The sequence below is a fragment of the Balearica regulorum genome, chromosome 1 (genome assembly GCF_011004875.1).
Source record: "Balearica regulorum gibbericeps isolate bBalReg1 chromosome 1, bBalReg1.pri, whole genome shotgun sequence".
Classification (NCBI taxonomy): domain Eukaryota; kingdom Metazoa; phylum Chordata; class Aves; order Gruiformes; family Gruidae; genus Balearica; species Balearica regulorum.
In genome coordinates, this window is record NC_046184.1 from 30,128,792 (window position 1) to 30,143,177 (window position 14,386).

The window sequence follows — 14,386 nt, forward strand, 5'->3', positions numbered from 1 at the left end:
AGCTGAGGGCAGAGGAGGAGTTTTCACTGTGGCAAACACAGGGCAGCTGGGCCGGCTCCTCTAAGGGACAGGACTAGGTGTTTTGCAGCACCAGAAGTAGTAAACATTTGACCATTACAAAACTGATGACAAATCAACAGTAGGCTGTTATGCAGACCATACATAAATAAAATATCCTTTCCAAACATGGCAAGGCAGAGTTTCATGTAGCATCTACTAAAGCACTGAGACTAACACAACCCCATGTCTGAATGGGCAAATAAACAACCCCATCTGTTTCCTCCTTTAGGTTTTGCTAGCGTTCCAGCTTTTTATTCATGTAGTAATCACTTTTACACAGAAAGCAAGCAGTGAGAAACATCTTTATTCCAAAAATTAAACATCCAATTTCAGAACATGAGAATATTGTTTCTATTTTGCATTGAGGCAAGTATTTGTCATTTCACTACTTCACTCTAAGTGAAGGTTAATGAATTTTATAGAGCCGTTCAGGATAAAGTCATACTCTGCAGAAATTTCTTTGTCCACCTGCCACTGAAGAGTTTAAAAAAAGTTACTAAAATAACTTCACACGAACAAGATCATCTTTTTTGTATTAGCACATTCTTACCAAAACACGGTCAGTGAATTCATTTAATTTACCTTTTATATAACGTAAGGAATCCAATCTGCCACACAGCCTTTGGCTACAGTTATCCACCTCATTGAACAGTTCAGTTACAATATATTCGCCTTTGGAACAAGTTGCAGCTAACGTAAGTGTTACAACGTATCCCTGCACCCAGTCTTACATCAATCTATGTACAGTGTATATGCAACTAAGCAACAACATGCATTGTATTTACAGATTTTATACAACATCCCTGTGCACAAGTGCAAACTGTGATTACAGAAATTAAAAAAATTCATTTACAGGTTACAAATCTATTTTAATTATGAAATACTTAAAATTGAACCCCATGGAAAAGAAGATCTAGAAAAATTCCCCCACGTCTGCTCTTTTATCACGACATTTACTTCTAGCCTTTGTCCGAGCCTTGAATGCTGCAGAGTTGCACAAGTGCTACAAAATAAAAAGAGAAATTAATCACAGATGTTCAAAAAGCTCACATCCTTTAGAGATTTTTTTTTATGTTAAGAAACAGTTGAAAATATCTATTAATCTTTGAAGCAAATTAGTAGGCTTTCTGAAATTTATGGTGTACTATCTTAGCACCAAAGGCTGATTAATTTTAATATATATACATTTAAAGAAAGCTTGGACTGCATAAGAAAGGCTGAGCTCGGAGCTATTCTGGAAGCTGACTCAGTCTTGAACATCAGACAGACACAAAGTAGCTTAAGTTTGCCCCCAGGATTAAACTTAGTAGCACCCATTCCACAAATTGTTCCTACATGGGATGAGTACATTCACAGCCAACAGAACTAAGTCATCCTCCTAAGCGCGTCCGTGTCACGCTGGAGAGTTTGAGATATTGTCTTTATACAGACCCAGTTTCTATAGGTTCCTGTATGTCCCTACCCAGAAAAGCTCGAGTTTCACACATATGGAGCATGAATCTGGCACCAATCAGCAAGCAAGTCAACCTTCAGACCCCCTTGGGACAAAAGCAGTAGCAGACACATACAGAGTGGAAAATCTAAAATATGAGCTCAAAGACACACACAAGCAAGGTTCGGTTTCATTCAGGACAATATGGGGCACTGCTAGAACTGAAGTGACAAGTTTAAAGATGACAGCTTCTGAAGTGCATGTTTGGAGTACTATTTAATCCAGGAGAAATATTATCAGTGTATGGAGTGAAGAAAATATATTCAGGTGCAATAACCTACCCTTTCAAAACGGGATATCTTCATTGTTTTAAGAGTTGCAGCGTCTAGCATTACTGGTGGACCAAGTTCAAACACATTCCGAAGAAAGTCATTTGACTAAACAAGAAACACATCAAATGTTCAGTTTCTCCTCTATCAAGTCTCCAAAGATGACTACTGTTCAATATCAAGTATTTCAGTAAGAAATAGCAGCAATTTGACACAAATCTTAGTATCTTTTGCAATTAAGCCAGCGAACATTTCTTCCTTCAATCAGAGTAAGAACTAAAACTGCCCTCTTGAGAAGACCGAGACAGCTACCCCTCCCCATTGATTTTTTTGTCCCAGCAAATTAGACACTGTTCTGTTACATCCTCTACCCAAGATTAGGCAGCTGGACACAGATCCATATGGTTTCACAACACACCAATTTTAAAACATCTGGCTGCAAAAGCAGTATTTGAACAATTTGGAAAAGCTGCTACATGCCTGGGCTCCCTCAGTCACATGGGAATGCAACTGACACTGGATTGAAGATATTAACCCCCTGACTACCATAGCAATTTGGGAGCAAATACTCCTAAGCCAGAGTTCTTGCTTCTGCCACGTATCTGAACAGATGATTAGTGAACAAGCAGTTCCTAGAACAGAGATAAGGGGCTTATCCCTTCCCTTCTGGAACGCTGTCATCATTGGGCTGCAAGTTGTGTTCATTATTTTTGACTAAAACTTTGCATTCCTTTTTACAGGCTGGAACAGGAAGAGTGGAGGCATGCAGCTTTACAGGAGCCAGTGACTACACCACTCTGCTGAAAGAGGGCATAAGGATTCAGGGAAAACCCTGAAGCTAAGAAGATACTCAGCTTGAATCTCTTCTCGGAGAAGCCTTCTAATAGCTAACCCAACATACCCAGGCTATAACGCAGAAACAGCTCACCCACATAGTTCTAGCTCACTGTAGTTCATTTTCTAAGTGCTGTCTTTTAACACTTCTAATGCAAAGCCCAGTATTTCACCAAGTTCTACTCGTGATCTTGTAATTCAGACCGAGTTACTACACAGAAGCCAGACAGGGAACAGTCTGAGCATGTTATCAAACAGCAGCTCACCTGCAAATGATATTGCATCCCCGACCCCAGAACCTCCTTGAAGGTATCGTAAGTTTGTTTTTTAACCCAGCAGTCAATGTACATGCGCTCAGGTCCAAACTTAACCATCTCTGTAGGAAAGTCACGCTCCTATGAAACAACATATATAATTTTAATTTAAACAGTCTTTTTATTAGGAATTGTATCTCAATTAACTTTATTTTCATTAATAAACTTGGCACACCAAAAACCTTCCAAATAATACGCAAATACTACAGATTGTAGTTGTTCATGAGCTGACGCACATCTAAAGTCAAATCTCATGTAACACTTAAAGCTGACATTCTTCAAGTCAGACAGTATTTTTGAAAGGAACACTTAACTTTCATCTTTAGAATTACTTTAAGAATCTATCTCCAGAAAAACAGTTCTGAGTGCAGGGGTCACCTTTCAGTCTGTTTGTAAGCCTCATTTAGTCCCCACCTTTCAAGTGCAGTGAGCTACATTTCTGACAATGGAATGTAATGAGTGGTAGAACGTAATGAGTGGTAGAGACTCAGATTCTTCTACAGGCAGAATCTCAAAGGCGACTTCAAATCACTTCAAAGCCTTCTCCTTACCTTCTGAGATGTTTAACTGTTCTGAATGTCAACTAATACTTAGTTGGTCTTACCCATACAGCAATGCAAAAGAGTAATTATCTGACAAGTAAAAAATCTAGTTTGAAAGGTGTAACATAACAAATCTCTCTCTCCTCTACTCCGCTCTTGTGAGACCCCACCTGGAGTACTGCCTCCAGCTCTGGGGGCCCCTGTACAGCACACGGAGCTGTTGGAGCGAGTCCAGAGGAGGGCCACGAAGCTGATCAGAGGGCTGGAGCACCTCTCCTGTGAGGACAGGCTGAGAGAGTTGGGGTTGTTCAGCCTGGAGAGAAGAAGGCTCCAGGGAAATCCAACTGCGGCCTGCCAGTACCTGAAGGGGCCTACAGGAAAGATGGTGAGGGACTGTTTATCAGGGAGTGTCGTGACAGGACAAGGGGTAATGGGTTTAAGCTGAAGGAGGGTCGATTTAGATTAGATGTTACAAAGAAATTCTTTACTGTGCGGGTGGTGAGTCACTGGAACAGATTGCCCAGAGAGGTTGTAGATGCCCCATCCCTGGAAGTGTTCAAGGCCAGGTTGGATGGGGCTTTGGGCAACGTGGTCTGGTGGAGGGTGTCCCTGCCCATGGCAGGGGGGTTGGAACTAGATGATCTTTGAGGTCCCTTCCAACCCAAACCATTCTATAATTCTATGAAATAATCCATTAAAGTGATAGAAGTTTGAAATTTGTCTTAAAAGCTTTACTCAGAAGTTATGTTACTAATCAAGTATTTTTAGAGTCCTGCTTTGTGTATTGTTCTCTTAGTCTGGGTATGGAAAACCAGAAGACTACAGCACAACAATTAGGACAACAACTGCCCCCACACCCAATTACTTCTTTGGCTGCTGACAGAGGTGCCATTTGGAAATATACCTTACTAGTAAGGTGCTTTTTGTTATGCACAGCAGTCCAAGAGGTTTTACAATAAACCTTGTCACAGAATTCAGGACACTAATTTGGATAACCTACGAAGTTTTGTATGAAAAAAATCTGCTCATGGCATAAAATAGAAAGGATTTAGCATTTACAGTGCAATGTTTAGCCTTCTTTAAAGAAAAAAAAAGAAAAAACAAAACAAAATTCTTCAATATGGAAATCAAGTTTTGAGTAAAATAAGCAAAGTTTGACTTTCTTTGGTCTACATTCCTAAAAAAGCAGTTATATTTTGTGTAAGTGATCAGAATTTGAAATCTCATTTAAAATATTTTTTTCCTGTTGCTTTCACTGAAACAGTATCTATTTAATAATAAAACCATTTTCATTAACATATACACTACACAGTTACAATCCAGACATTCAAAGACAGACAAAAAAATCACCTCAACAGCTCGTAGGACATCTCTGAAGACAGATCGCTGCTTTCTTTTATCTACCTTGGCTCGGTGCTTGTTTCCATCTGTAGCCAGAGCTCTTAGTTTCTCTGTTAGAAGTTCCATATCTTCATAAAAGAAATCCTAGTCCAAATTAAAAAAAAAAATCATTTTCTGGCCTTAATATCTTTCCCTGCAAATAGAAAAACGGATCTCTCCAAATTACAGCATGTAGAGCTCTACAACCTGTTACTTCGTTATTTAAAGAGACAGAGATGGCACTGACTTCCTGCGGTTCCATTTGCAGCATTTAAGCCAGTAAGAATAAAGCCACAGCATCCAGTTTACCAGTTATGACACTATCAAACCCTATTCTGGTAATCAGAGCCACATGAAACAGTACAGCTCTTTCAGTGCACGTATATCTGTGCCAATCTGTTCTGCTCCATAATCCCAAGGGACTGCCTGCCTAACTGATCTGCTCAACCTGGTTGCTGCTCCTGTCAACAAGCTGAGGGCACTTTCAGGTTATCAGCACAGAATCCATGCTTCTGGAGATGAATCGCAAGTCAGCATTAGACTGACAGGAAGGAATATTTAGACGTAAGTCTTGTATGGGGTGAAAAATTAGGAAACAGTTGGTTTAAAGAAAATGCTTAACAGAAGGTCCACTCTAAGTAAACTTTAATGTGTAATTATTTAATAGGAAGTATCTTCTCCCTACCATGTGCTGACTCAGTGCTAGTTTACCTGGATTAGTAAACCACTTACGTAAAAACAAGTAACTTATCTGAACATTTCGTCATGTCACCTGCCTAGACTGAGTTTACTGCATGCTTTTTGAAAGAAACTGGTCATAGGCAAAACACAGTAAGCATTTTAACCTGCACTGATTGCTAAGGATTCAAAGAGAATCACTTGTAATGATTAAAGGGGTGTGTCCTCAATGGAACAAAAAAGCTTTTAGTGAATATAGTCTTGTTTGTTAATGCATTTTAAGATTTTAGTTACTTGCGGTCAGTTTGATTAAAAAAAGGATCAAGTTCCGGTCTCATTTTCTTTTCTTTCAAAGTTGGCTTCCATAGCCAAGAGACTGAACTCCCTACTGTTTGCAACTATACAGAAGTCTCAGGAAATTGTTTCAGATTATGCAGTGTTAGTGTGTCATGTATCCTGACTCAACTGGAGTTATCTTTTCACTTTGGACTTTCCTTCAATGCAGTCAAGAAAACAGTTCAGAAATTAGTTAAGGCATACTGAAGAATGTAAAGGCATGTTTAGCTGTGTATGAGGTAATACCGAGAAGCTTGCACCTCATCCAACTCAAAAGCAAACCCCAAGAAATCTCACCAAATGTAGCAATACTGGTATCTGTGCAAAATTTTTACAAATCCTGTCAAAATCTGCCCCCTTAAATTGACTGACTAGTCCCCAACTGACTAAAATAGTCATAAATGCCATGAAACTGTCATGCAATACTAGTTATTCTTCTCAAGGTACCTAAATAAGGATATTGAAAAAACAATACTGGAAGTCAACATGGTTTCTACTGAAGGATAGATTTTCAGCTGTGAGAGCAGCATTGTGCAGGTTGGGAATCACTGGAATTTGTCTTCAGAAAACTAAGTATCTAATGAGTGTTTCCACTATAGTAAACAAACCCGTTTTATCCTAGAATCTCTCTAGGAATTTTTTTTTAATTCGTTTGGTTTGTTTGGTTTTTTTATTAAAGCTGGCATTGGATTTAGATTTTAAAGCTTGCACACTACATTTCTAGTTGCTCTTAAGTACTGTTTGATGTGTTTTGCTATACTGGTTCTGTTTTGCAATATGGACATTAGTGTTAAAGTGACAGCTAAATTGCTGTGAATCATTCCTATATGCAATTAGACTGGGACAGACTCACTACGAAGAACATAACCCAGTGAATTATATGCCACTTGGTGAGATCCAGGGTGCTATACAACACAGGTTAAATAATTTGTTATCATCCCAATGCAAGCAAATTTAGCTGCTGACGTCTACTTACAGCATCTGTTTCGCGGGCCAGTTCAAACAGAAGGGCTAGTGTTTCTCCGGCAGCTATTCTCATGTTGAGATCATCACAAGACAGCAGACTTGGAAGTTTATGCAAGTGCCTAAGGAGTAAGTCACATGTCATTAAGATGTAATTTTTGTTGACACTGCTTCATGGCATATGAAAACAGTCATTACAAATTTTGTTTTCCAAGAAAGATGCTCACATTTCAATTTTCTTCTTCACTTCATTCATTGGACAAATGGTCAACAACAGTGTCCATGCTAAGAGAGCACTGATGTGAAGCACAGTATTATGGGTACTTGATACACCATTAGTGTCTCTATCCCGCTGATAGGCCTTTGTGAAGATGTTTTCCAGGCATTCCATAGTAGAATACAGTTCCTGAACAGGGGAAAAAAGATCATGAAAGTGGCTTAAGATTCACACATTTTCATATTGCCAATTTATTAAAAGAAAAAAAATAAATATCCTCACCGTAATGTCATCAGTGACAATGAAACAGCAAATCCCTAAGCAGGTTGCACACTAGACACAAAAGGAAAAAGTGTCAGTATTTGACATTAATGTTACTGTTGACCAAACTTTCATACTTTGACCTTTGAAATTTAACATCTGGAGTAATGGAAACTTGAAATTAAGGCCTTAGCAGAGTAGAAGTCTTCAACACTGTTTAGTTCAGCTAGTTTGTAACAGTTAGCTCTCAGTTCCTGTCTACTCTCAGGATGATTTTACAACAAACTACTCACAAGCCTTTTCATGCTGTATTATTTAATGTAGCTTACAAAGCCATTCCAAAAAGCTACCCGTAGCACTCCTTTCACCCAGTTATTTTAAATCCCATCAGGATTCACTAGCAGAACTTATGCTGATAAGAGAGCAATGGACATATGATACTTATTCACAGCTGTGGGAAACATTTTCCCCTCTCTGCCCACTATTACAATTAAATAGCATGTAAACACTGGACTCCAAGCCTTTCTTAGAACTTTCCAACTTTTCCTGTGAGGTCGTACACATCCCTTCCCTATCCCCTATTCTACTCCACCTCCTCTTACAAAGAGTAAGAAAACAATGTTTGAAAGTGATGATTGCACTAAACACACAGGTCTCAAAATTACACTTTGGCCAAAAGGCCGAGAAGTGAGAAGTTGGAGAGTATTAGTTAAAACTCTGAAGTTTAAAAAAAAAAAAATCTTGGCAAGAGCTTTAGACTGTTTTCAGTCAACATTTCAAGTGTAACGCTGATGTACAGATGAAGTGACTGGATGAAAAATTTAAAATACTTTTGGTGGTACAAATGTATCAAGTATGTAGTTCTAGATCTGTATTTAATTTTATCATATATATTTGCACAAGTAACATTCCCCTGTTGTTAAATTAAAATTAATACAGAAAGGATATATCAATATGTCAGTAGGAAAACTTTCATTTTTTTTCTACAGGACTTCAATGTCAGCCCTCAGAACTGCAGTAAGGAAACTGCAACATAATGAGTTAAGACACTTGACAAAGTACTAGATGTAACAGCTCTGTAAAGAAGTTCCTGGGTTGGAGAATGACATTCGACCTTCAAGTGGAACTTTTTAAGCCAGTGAAAACTGCTATGCATCATTCAGAGTGTATGTCAACATTCTGAGTTTACACTGCTGCAGTAACCTTTAGTTTTGCATTACACAATAGTGAGTTGGTCAAAAACTGCCCTCTGACCCCGCCTGGCAAATAAACATTTTATACTTACAGCCTGTCTGGCCTGGATACTGGCTGTTCCATCACAGACAATTTTCTTCAGAACTGGACCAAGGGTCTTAAAAATCTCTTCACTTTCAATTCCTGACCCCATCTGCACACACAGAAGACATGCCAGTCCGGCAGCTGCACACTGTTCGTCGCTCTTACCTACAGATTAACGTACTATGATGAGTAATCACCTTGTGCATTGCTTCTTTCCTTTAAAGATAATAGTCTGAAAACTTGCAAGTGGAAATTCAGAAACTAATAGACAGAAGATAATTTCAGTTCATTTTCTAGGTCAGTTAAAATATGACATCTAAATTCAAAAAAGGAATGTTGTTAACATAACTAAATTATTAAGCACTCTATGAAGTACTAAAGAAGCCTTGCAGTCTAAATTCCTTTTAAGCACTAAGCTATTTCTCATAGCAAGCATGTTAATTACCTTTCTTTATGCAGCGTTCAATGCTATCAGTTAGTGTCATTCTCCTTTCCATGATAAATTCATATAGTATTTTAGAAGAGAAAGCGCTTTTCAGACTTTCAAGAGCTGCTTGTCTTGTCTTCGCACTGTTGGAAGAAAGAAGGAAGAGCTCTTGAAATCAGCACACACCAATTAAAGCTCAGCCTTTCTTTTCATGTTAGTTTATATTTGTCTGTGCCCAACAGAAGAGTAACCCACAGAAGTACCATGAAGTATGAAATGCTACGAATTGCCTCCTTCCTCAAGGACAGGGCAACATAGGTTGGAGATAGGGTTCACAATAGTACACCAGGCTAGAAATAAAGTCACTCTGCCTCAAGCTACTAAGAAAGGAAAGTCTGATTCTCACTTATCCAAAAACTTGGTGGAGGGAGAAAGGTCTTTTCAGATCCAGAAGAAAAGCATGTCCTCCCTAGCATGAAATAACTGTAATTTCAGTAAGCATATTAAAAAGTTTAATGCTCATTTCCCTTTGTATATCAGAGGAAGCCAGTAAACTATGCATGAATGCGTTTCTTCAAAGCATACTATACCTCTTGTCCAATGTAAGATCAATAAATCCCTTCAATTTGTATTCTAAGTCTTCTTGAGTGGCTTCTTCATCAACTTCAGGCCCTAATCCAGAGGAAATAATTTAGTCCTACTGATATACATTTTATTAGCAGACACAGTAGTATCCAACACTTAACATTTTTAATGCTAATAAGAAAGCAGTTTAACATAAACAATAGCTACAGAATTGTTCAGTATTACAGCAACAGAATGGTGTGAAGCCTACTACATCAAACTGTACCTTAAAATACTTCTAGAAAAAAGTTGATCTATTGATATACTGTGCTTTTTCTATACCTGTTTCTTATATCTGCCAAGAATGAAAGAGAGAGCTAATCAGGTCTTACATAAATTTGCTACAACTGATGTCCATCAGCTAACCCTGTCAGCAACACGTTTTCATCCAGTCCACACATCTACCCCTGGAGTACAGCAGGGTGCTCATTGTTGATGCAGTGAGTACTATCTAAGCAGCCTGTCCTATCTGGCGTCACTTCAGATGCCTCTGCAACAGTAGTTCAGTTAAGAGTAGCAGATATTCATAGGCAAGGCTCCCTGCCTTACCCCCCCTGTAGCAGGCTTTCAGGTCCCCTCCTCCCAACAAAAGGACATTAGAGCAGCCCAGGTTGTAGAGATGGCAGAGGAGACAAAGCACAAATCTAGTTCAAAACAGGCAAATGTGACTCTCATTCTCAAACGCTTCTGCAGTTCTTACCACCTCAACTATGTGTTATGAAAATCAATGTCTTATAATGCCCCTTAAAATTCTTATTGCCTCCAAAGGTTAGCATTGTATAATTCTAATAGAAAAAAGCCTAATAGTTTCAAGAGAGGCTCATGAAACCTGGAGTATATTCTTACCAAACAAAATAACCACTAGATTAACAATCATACAGTGTTTAACAGAATGTCATTATTTTGCTACTGCTACTTACAGTCTAGTCTAGTACTTAAACTCTTAAGTCAACTCAGGTTTTATGTTTTTAAAAAGATATATAGATATAAATAAAAGAACATACCATCCTCAGTGAAGCTAGCAGGATCACTGAAGCCACTGCAGTGGCTCATAGTTTCAATTGAAGCATCTTCATCACTAAAAGGCTGCACATTTCTGGGCTGACCACCTTAAGGAAAGATGAATACAATAGTTTGGTCACTTTTCATATGCAAAAGGAAGATCTGAACACCAAAAGTAGAATTTAAGCCTCCCAACAGATTCACTCTCCCTGACTCAGACACAGAAAGCACATTTCTTTCCTCTGCTAGGTCCTTTACTCCCACCTGTTCTGAAGACCTTTTTGGCTCTGTTCTCAAAGATCGTTTGTGAATGGTAGAGAAGAGTCCATCTAGTTTTCAAAGTACTGGTAGAATTCCTAACTCTAGCTTTAGGATCTTTCTACATAACTCTAGCTTTAGGATCTTTCTACAATCACCTTCAAGTTAATGCAATTTCCTGTAACTGTGCTTTAACAATAGCTCTGTATTAATTTAACTATTAGGACGAGCTACCTTAAAAAAAAAATTGCCATACAATCTTTATTTTTAAATTTTGAGATTTCGAGCCAGGATAAGCTATACATTTAGACAAACATACATTACCCAGTTCAATGCAGGATTTACAGGATTAGGTATAGTATGTGCAGCATCAGCAACATCCAACCCTATTTTAACACTAAATTACAAATACAAGCCAAAATATCCAATGTTGCAACAGAGGAAAAAAAGTATTCCCCTCACAGGATCAAGAAGGTCTCAATTCAGTAACTTCAGCCTTTTTGAAGAAAGCAGTATTATTTTAACCAGTGTTCATCTCTACAACTTTTCAAACCTGTATCTTATTGTTACAGCATTAAAAGTTAGAGGAGTTTGACCTGATAATACTGTAATTTCTATTGCTGTCCTATCCTAGCCCTTACTTTGTGTCTAGTAAAGTTGATTAGCAAAATAGTTTCACTGTTATTTCTCCAACAGCTTCCAAACGTCACTGACAGAACTCAGAATTCTGCTCTTGCATCTATTTTTTTGTGGTACAACTGATTCTAAGCTATTTAAGAAGGCAGTGCACAGTGCTCGTCAGCTTCAGGCAGGCTTCCTGACTACCAAGACCCCTCCCAAAAGCAGTTTTATCTTGGCAGAATGAACCACTGTCCAAATGCTTTCCAAAAAAGTTAAATTCACACTTCAAAAGTTTTGCAGTTCTTAGCTGTAAATCATCTAGTTGTATCACTGACCATAACCCTTGATGTTTCCTATAGTTACAAAGGACAAACATTAGCCAACACACAGACCAAGAAACTTGGAAGCTCAGAGATCTGGCACAGCCACGCTCTTCCTTCTAGTGATGTCAAGCAGAGAAGCTCAGTGGGAGAAGTAGCAAGAATGACTGCCAGCCCTTCACAAACTGAAATAAAAGCAGCTGCAGAAAGACCCAGTGAATTGCTCAGTTCCTAAGCGTTTGATACTAGAGAGACAGACTGCTCACGGCTATGGTAGCCTGAATCAAAGTTTCTCCCCACCCCACAAGATCTCCATTCTGCCCAGGAATCAGCACCTCGGCCACACACATTCTGGATCGGAATGAAGATTGTTTATTTTATAACATCCTCTTTTAGGCTAAGGGTTTTTTTTTTTTAAATACCGCAGCCTTTCGGAGCACAATGCGCTGACACACGGCCACACCACCCACCAGAGACACGGGAGTGACAACAGCAGCCGTCCCCCTCCCCCGCCCCGGAAGGGCCCACGCTGGCGGCGGTGCAGCGCCGCGGACACCGGAGGCTGCGCATGCCGGGGACGCGCCGCCGCACCCCGCGGGCCCGGCCTCCCCCGCCGCAGCCCGGCTCCCCGTGCTGCCCTGGGGCCAGCCGGGCGGCACGCGTGGCCGCGGCGGGCAGGAGGCCCCCGGCGCGGCAGACGCCGGTCGAGGCCGGCCGCTGCCCTCAGGGCGCCGCTCGCCGCCAGGCACGGCCACCGCCCGCCGCCTCCCCGGGGCCGCCCGCGCCGCCGGGCGCATGCGCGCAAACGGCGTGAGGTGGCGGTTTCGGGGCCGGCTCCTGTCAGCCCAGCGGCGGCGCCGCCCGGCCCGTGCCCGGCTCCGGCTCCGTCCCATCCAGCGGGGAGCTCCGCAGCCGCGTCTGCCCATCCTGCCGCTTTCCCACTAGTCCCGCAGGGAGCCGGGGCGCAGCTGGTCAGGGTGGCCCGGCCGGCCGCGGCCTCTCCCGCCGGCGAAGGCCGCCGCCCCTCGGGAAACGGGTGAACTCGGCGCCCCGCGAGGCCACCCCGCTCCGAGCCCCCTTCCGCCGGCCCGGCCGCGCTCACCGGCTCCGCGCTGGTGGTTGCTCCCCCGCTTCTTAGGCTTGGGCATGGTCGCAGCGGCGCTCGGCTCGGCTCCCGCGGCCCCTCTCCGGGTCTCGGTCTCTCTGCTCCCCCCCGCCCGGGAATCAGCGACAATCAGCCGATAGAAGAGCAGGATCGCTTTTTACTCCAACGCCTCTGCGAGGCCGACTTCCCGGGCCGGGGCAGCGGAGGTGATTGGCGAAAGCAGGCGAAGGACGAACCGGCGGCGAAGGCAGAAATCCCCGTGGAGGCCCGTGAGCGGAGTCGATGCATCTTTCTCCTCTCAGACACCTGGGGCTAAAGGCGCGGAGCGGACGCCAGCGCCGCTTTTATAGCCCGCCGGGCTGCGGGGGCGGGGCCTAGCGATGAGCCGTCGCCGCGACCAATGGCCGGGCGTTGCGACAGCGAGCGGGTGACTCAGACGCGTGAGCCTGTGACGCGACCGCGCAGCTACCCAGCGGTGGGGCCGGGACGTCATCGGCGCTTCGCGCGCCACGCCGCGGTGCACGCTGGGAGCGGCGGGCTTGGCCGCCGGCCCACGGTCGCGGGGGAGGCGGGGGGCGGAGGCGGGCGCCGGCGGCCCGGCCTGACCCGCTTCACTGGCGCTGGGCCGCCGCCTCCGGCTGCCGGCGGAGGCTGGCAGCGGCCGCCGGGGCCCGCACCGTGCGCGATTCCGCTCCTGGCGCGCCGGGGGGCGAGCGAAAGGCAGAGAGCTGGCCGCGCCCCCGCCCTGGCTCTCCTCACCGACGGGGCCTCCTCAGGGCGCCTAAAAATACCGCGCTGCCGCCGGGCCGGGCCGGGCTAGGCGGGGAGGCGGCGGAGCGCCGGGCCTCTGCAGAGGTGCGCCCTGCGGCGCAGCGCCCGCCGCGGCTCCCGCGGGTGGAAGCGGGTCTGGCCGCGCCGCGCAGGGGGCATCCGAGGGCGGGGAGAAACCCCGGGCAGCCCGTGCGGGCCGGAGACGGGAGCAGCGCGGCTGTGCCCGTGGAGGTTTCTACGTGCTGGTCTTTAAAATCGGGCAGCGTGCCGTGTTCGTCGCTGGCAGTGGAAAATGTCACCGCGGTTTTGTCATACGAAGTATTGTCGGTGTACGCGGACGTCTTCGGCCCTGGTTGCAGTGTGCGGCCCAAGGGAAATGCCGGAAGAGTTTGGCTGCCTGTCATTTAAAAATGGGTAGAAACAGGATAGACAGATTACTTCTTCAAAAAAGATTTTCTTCCACACACAAAAATGTTTTTTGTTGTTACATTGTTGTCAATTATGTCTTCGAACTTAGAGACTTCTGCTTCATATGCTTTTATTCTTTATCCAAAATACTTTTTTTCTGTTTTCTGCTGAACTTCAAATAAAGAGAAATAGGATAGTATTCCTGTTCACCAAAAAAAGATTTTAT

At 43.2% G+C, this 14,386-nt stretch overlaps 1 protein-coding gene across 1 annotated transcript; it reads right to left on the reverse strand.

The window, feature by feature from the left end:
* Nucleotides 1–343: 343 nt before the first annotated feature.
* On the reverse strand, nucleotides 344–13,311 carry IFRD1 (interferon related developmental regulator 1). The gene is made up of 12 exons (XM_075744173.1): nucleotides 12,979–13,311; nucleotides 10,680–10,784; nucleotides 9,642–9,723; nucleotides 9,070–9,194; nucleotides 8,632–8,789; nucleotides 7,368–7,418; nucleotides 7,096–7,274; nucleotides 6,882–6,990; nucleotides 4,862–4,996; nucleotides 2,922–3,050; nucleotides 1,834–1,929; nucleotides 344–1,063 (listed from the first exon to the last, which is right to left on the reverse strand). The coding sequence occupies exons 1-12, from the start codon at nucleotides 13,022–13,024 to the stop codon at nucleotides 974–976; spliced, it is 1,305 nt and encodes a 434-aa protein (XP_075600288.1). The 5' UTR covers nucleotides 13,025–13,311; the 3' UTR covers nucleotides 344–973.
* Between the last annotated feature and the right edge of the window lie 1,075 nt (nucleotides 13,312–14,386).

Coding starts and splice junctions, on each gene's coding strand:
- IFRD1 (XM_075744173.1), bottom strand. CDS start 13,024: ATGCCCAAGCCTAAGAAGCGGGGGAGCAACCACCAGCGCGGAGCCG. Junction 9,195..9,641: donor GATCTTACATTGGACAAGAG/GTATAGTATGCT, acceptor TTCTTCCAACAG/TGCGAAGACAAGACAAGCAG. Junction 8,790..9,069: donor TGAACGCTGCATAAAGAAAG/GTAATTAACATG, acceptor GTTAATCTGTAG/GTAAGAGCGACGAACAGTGT.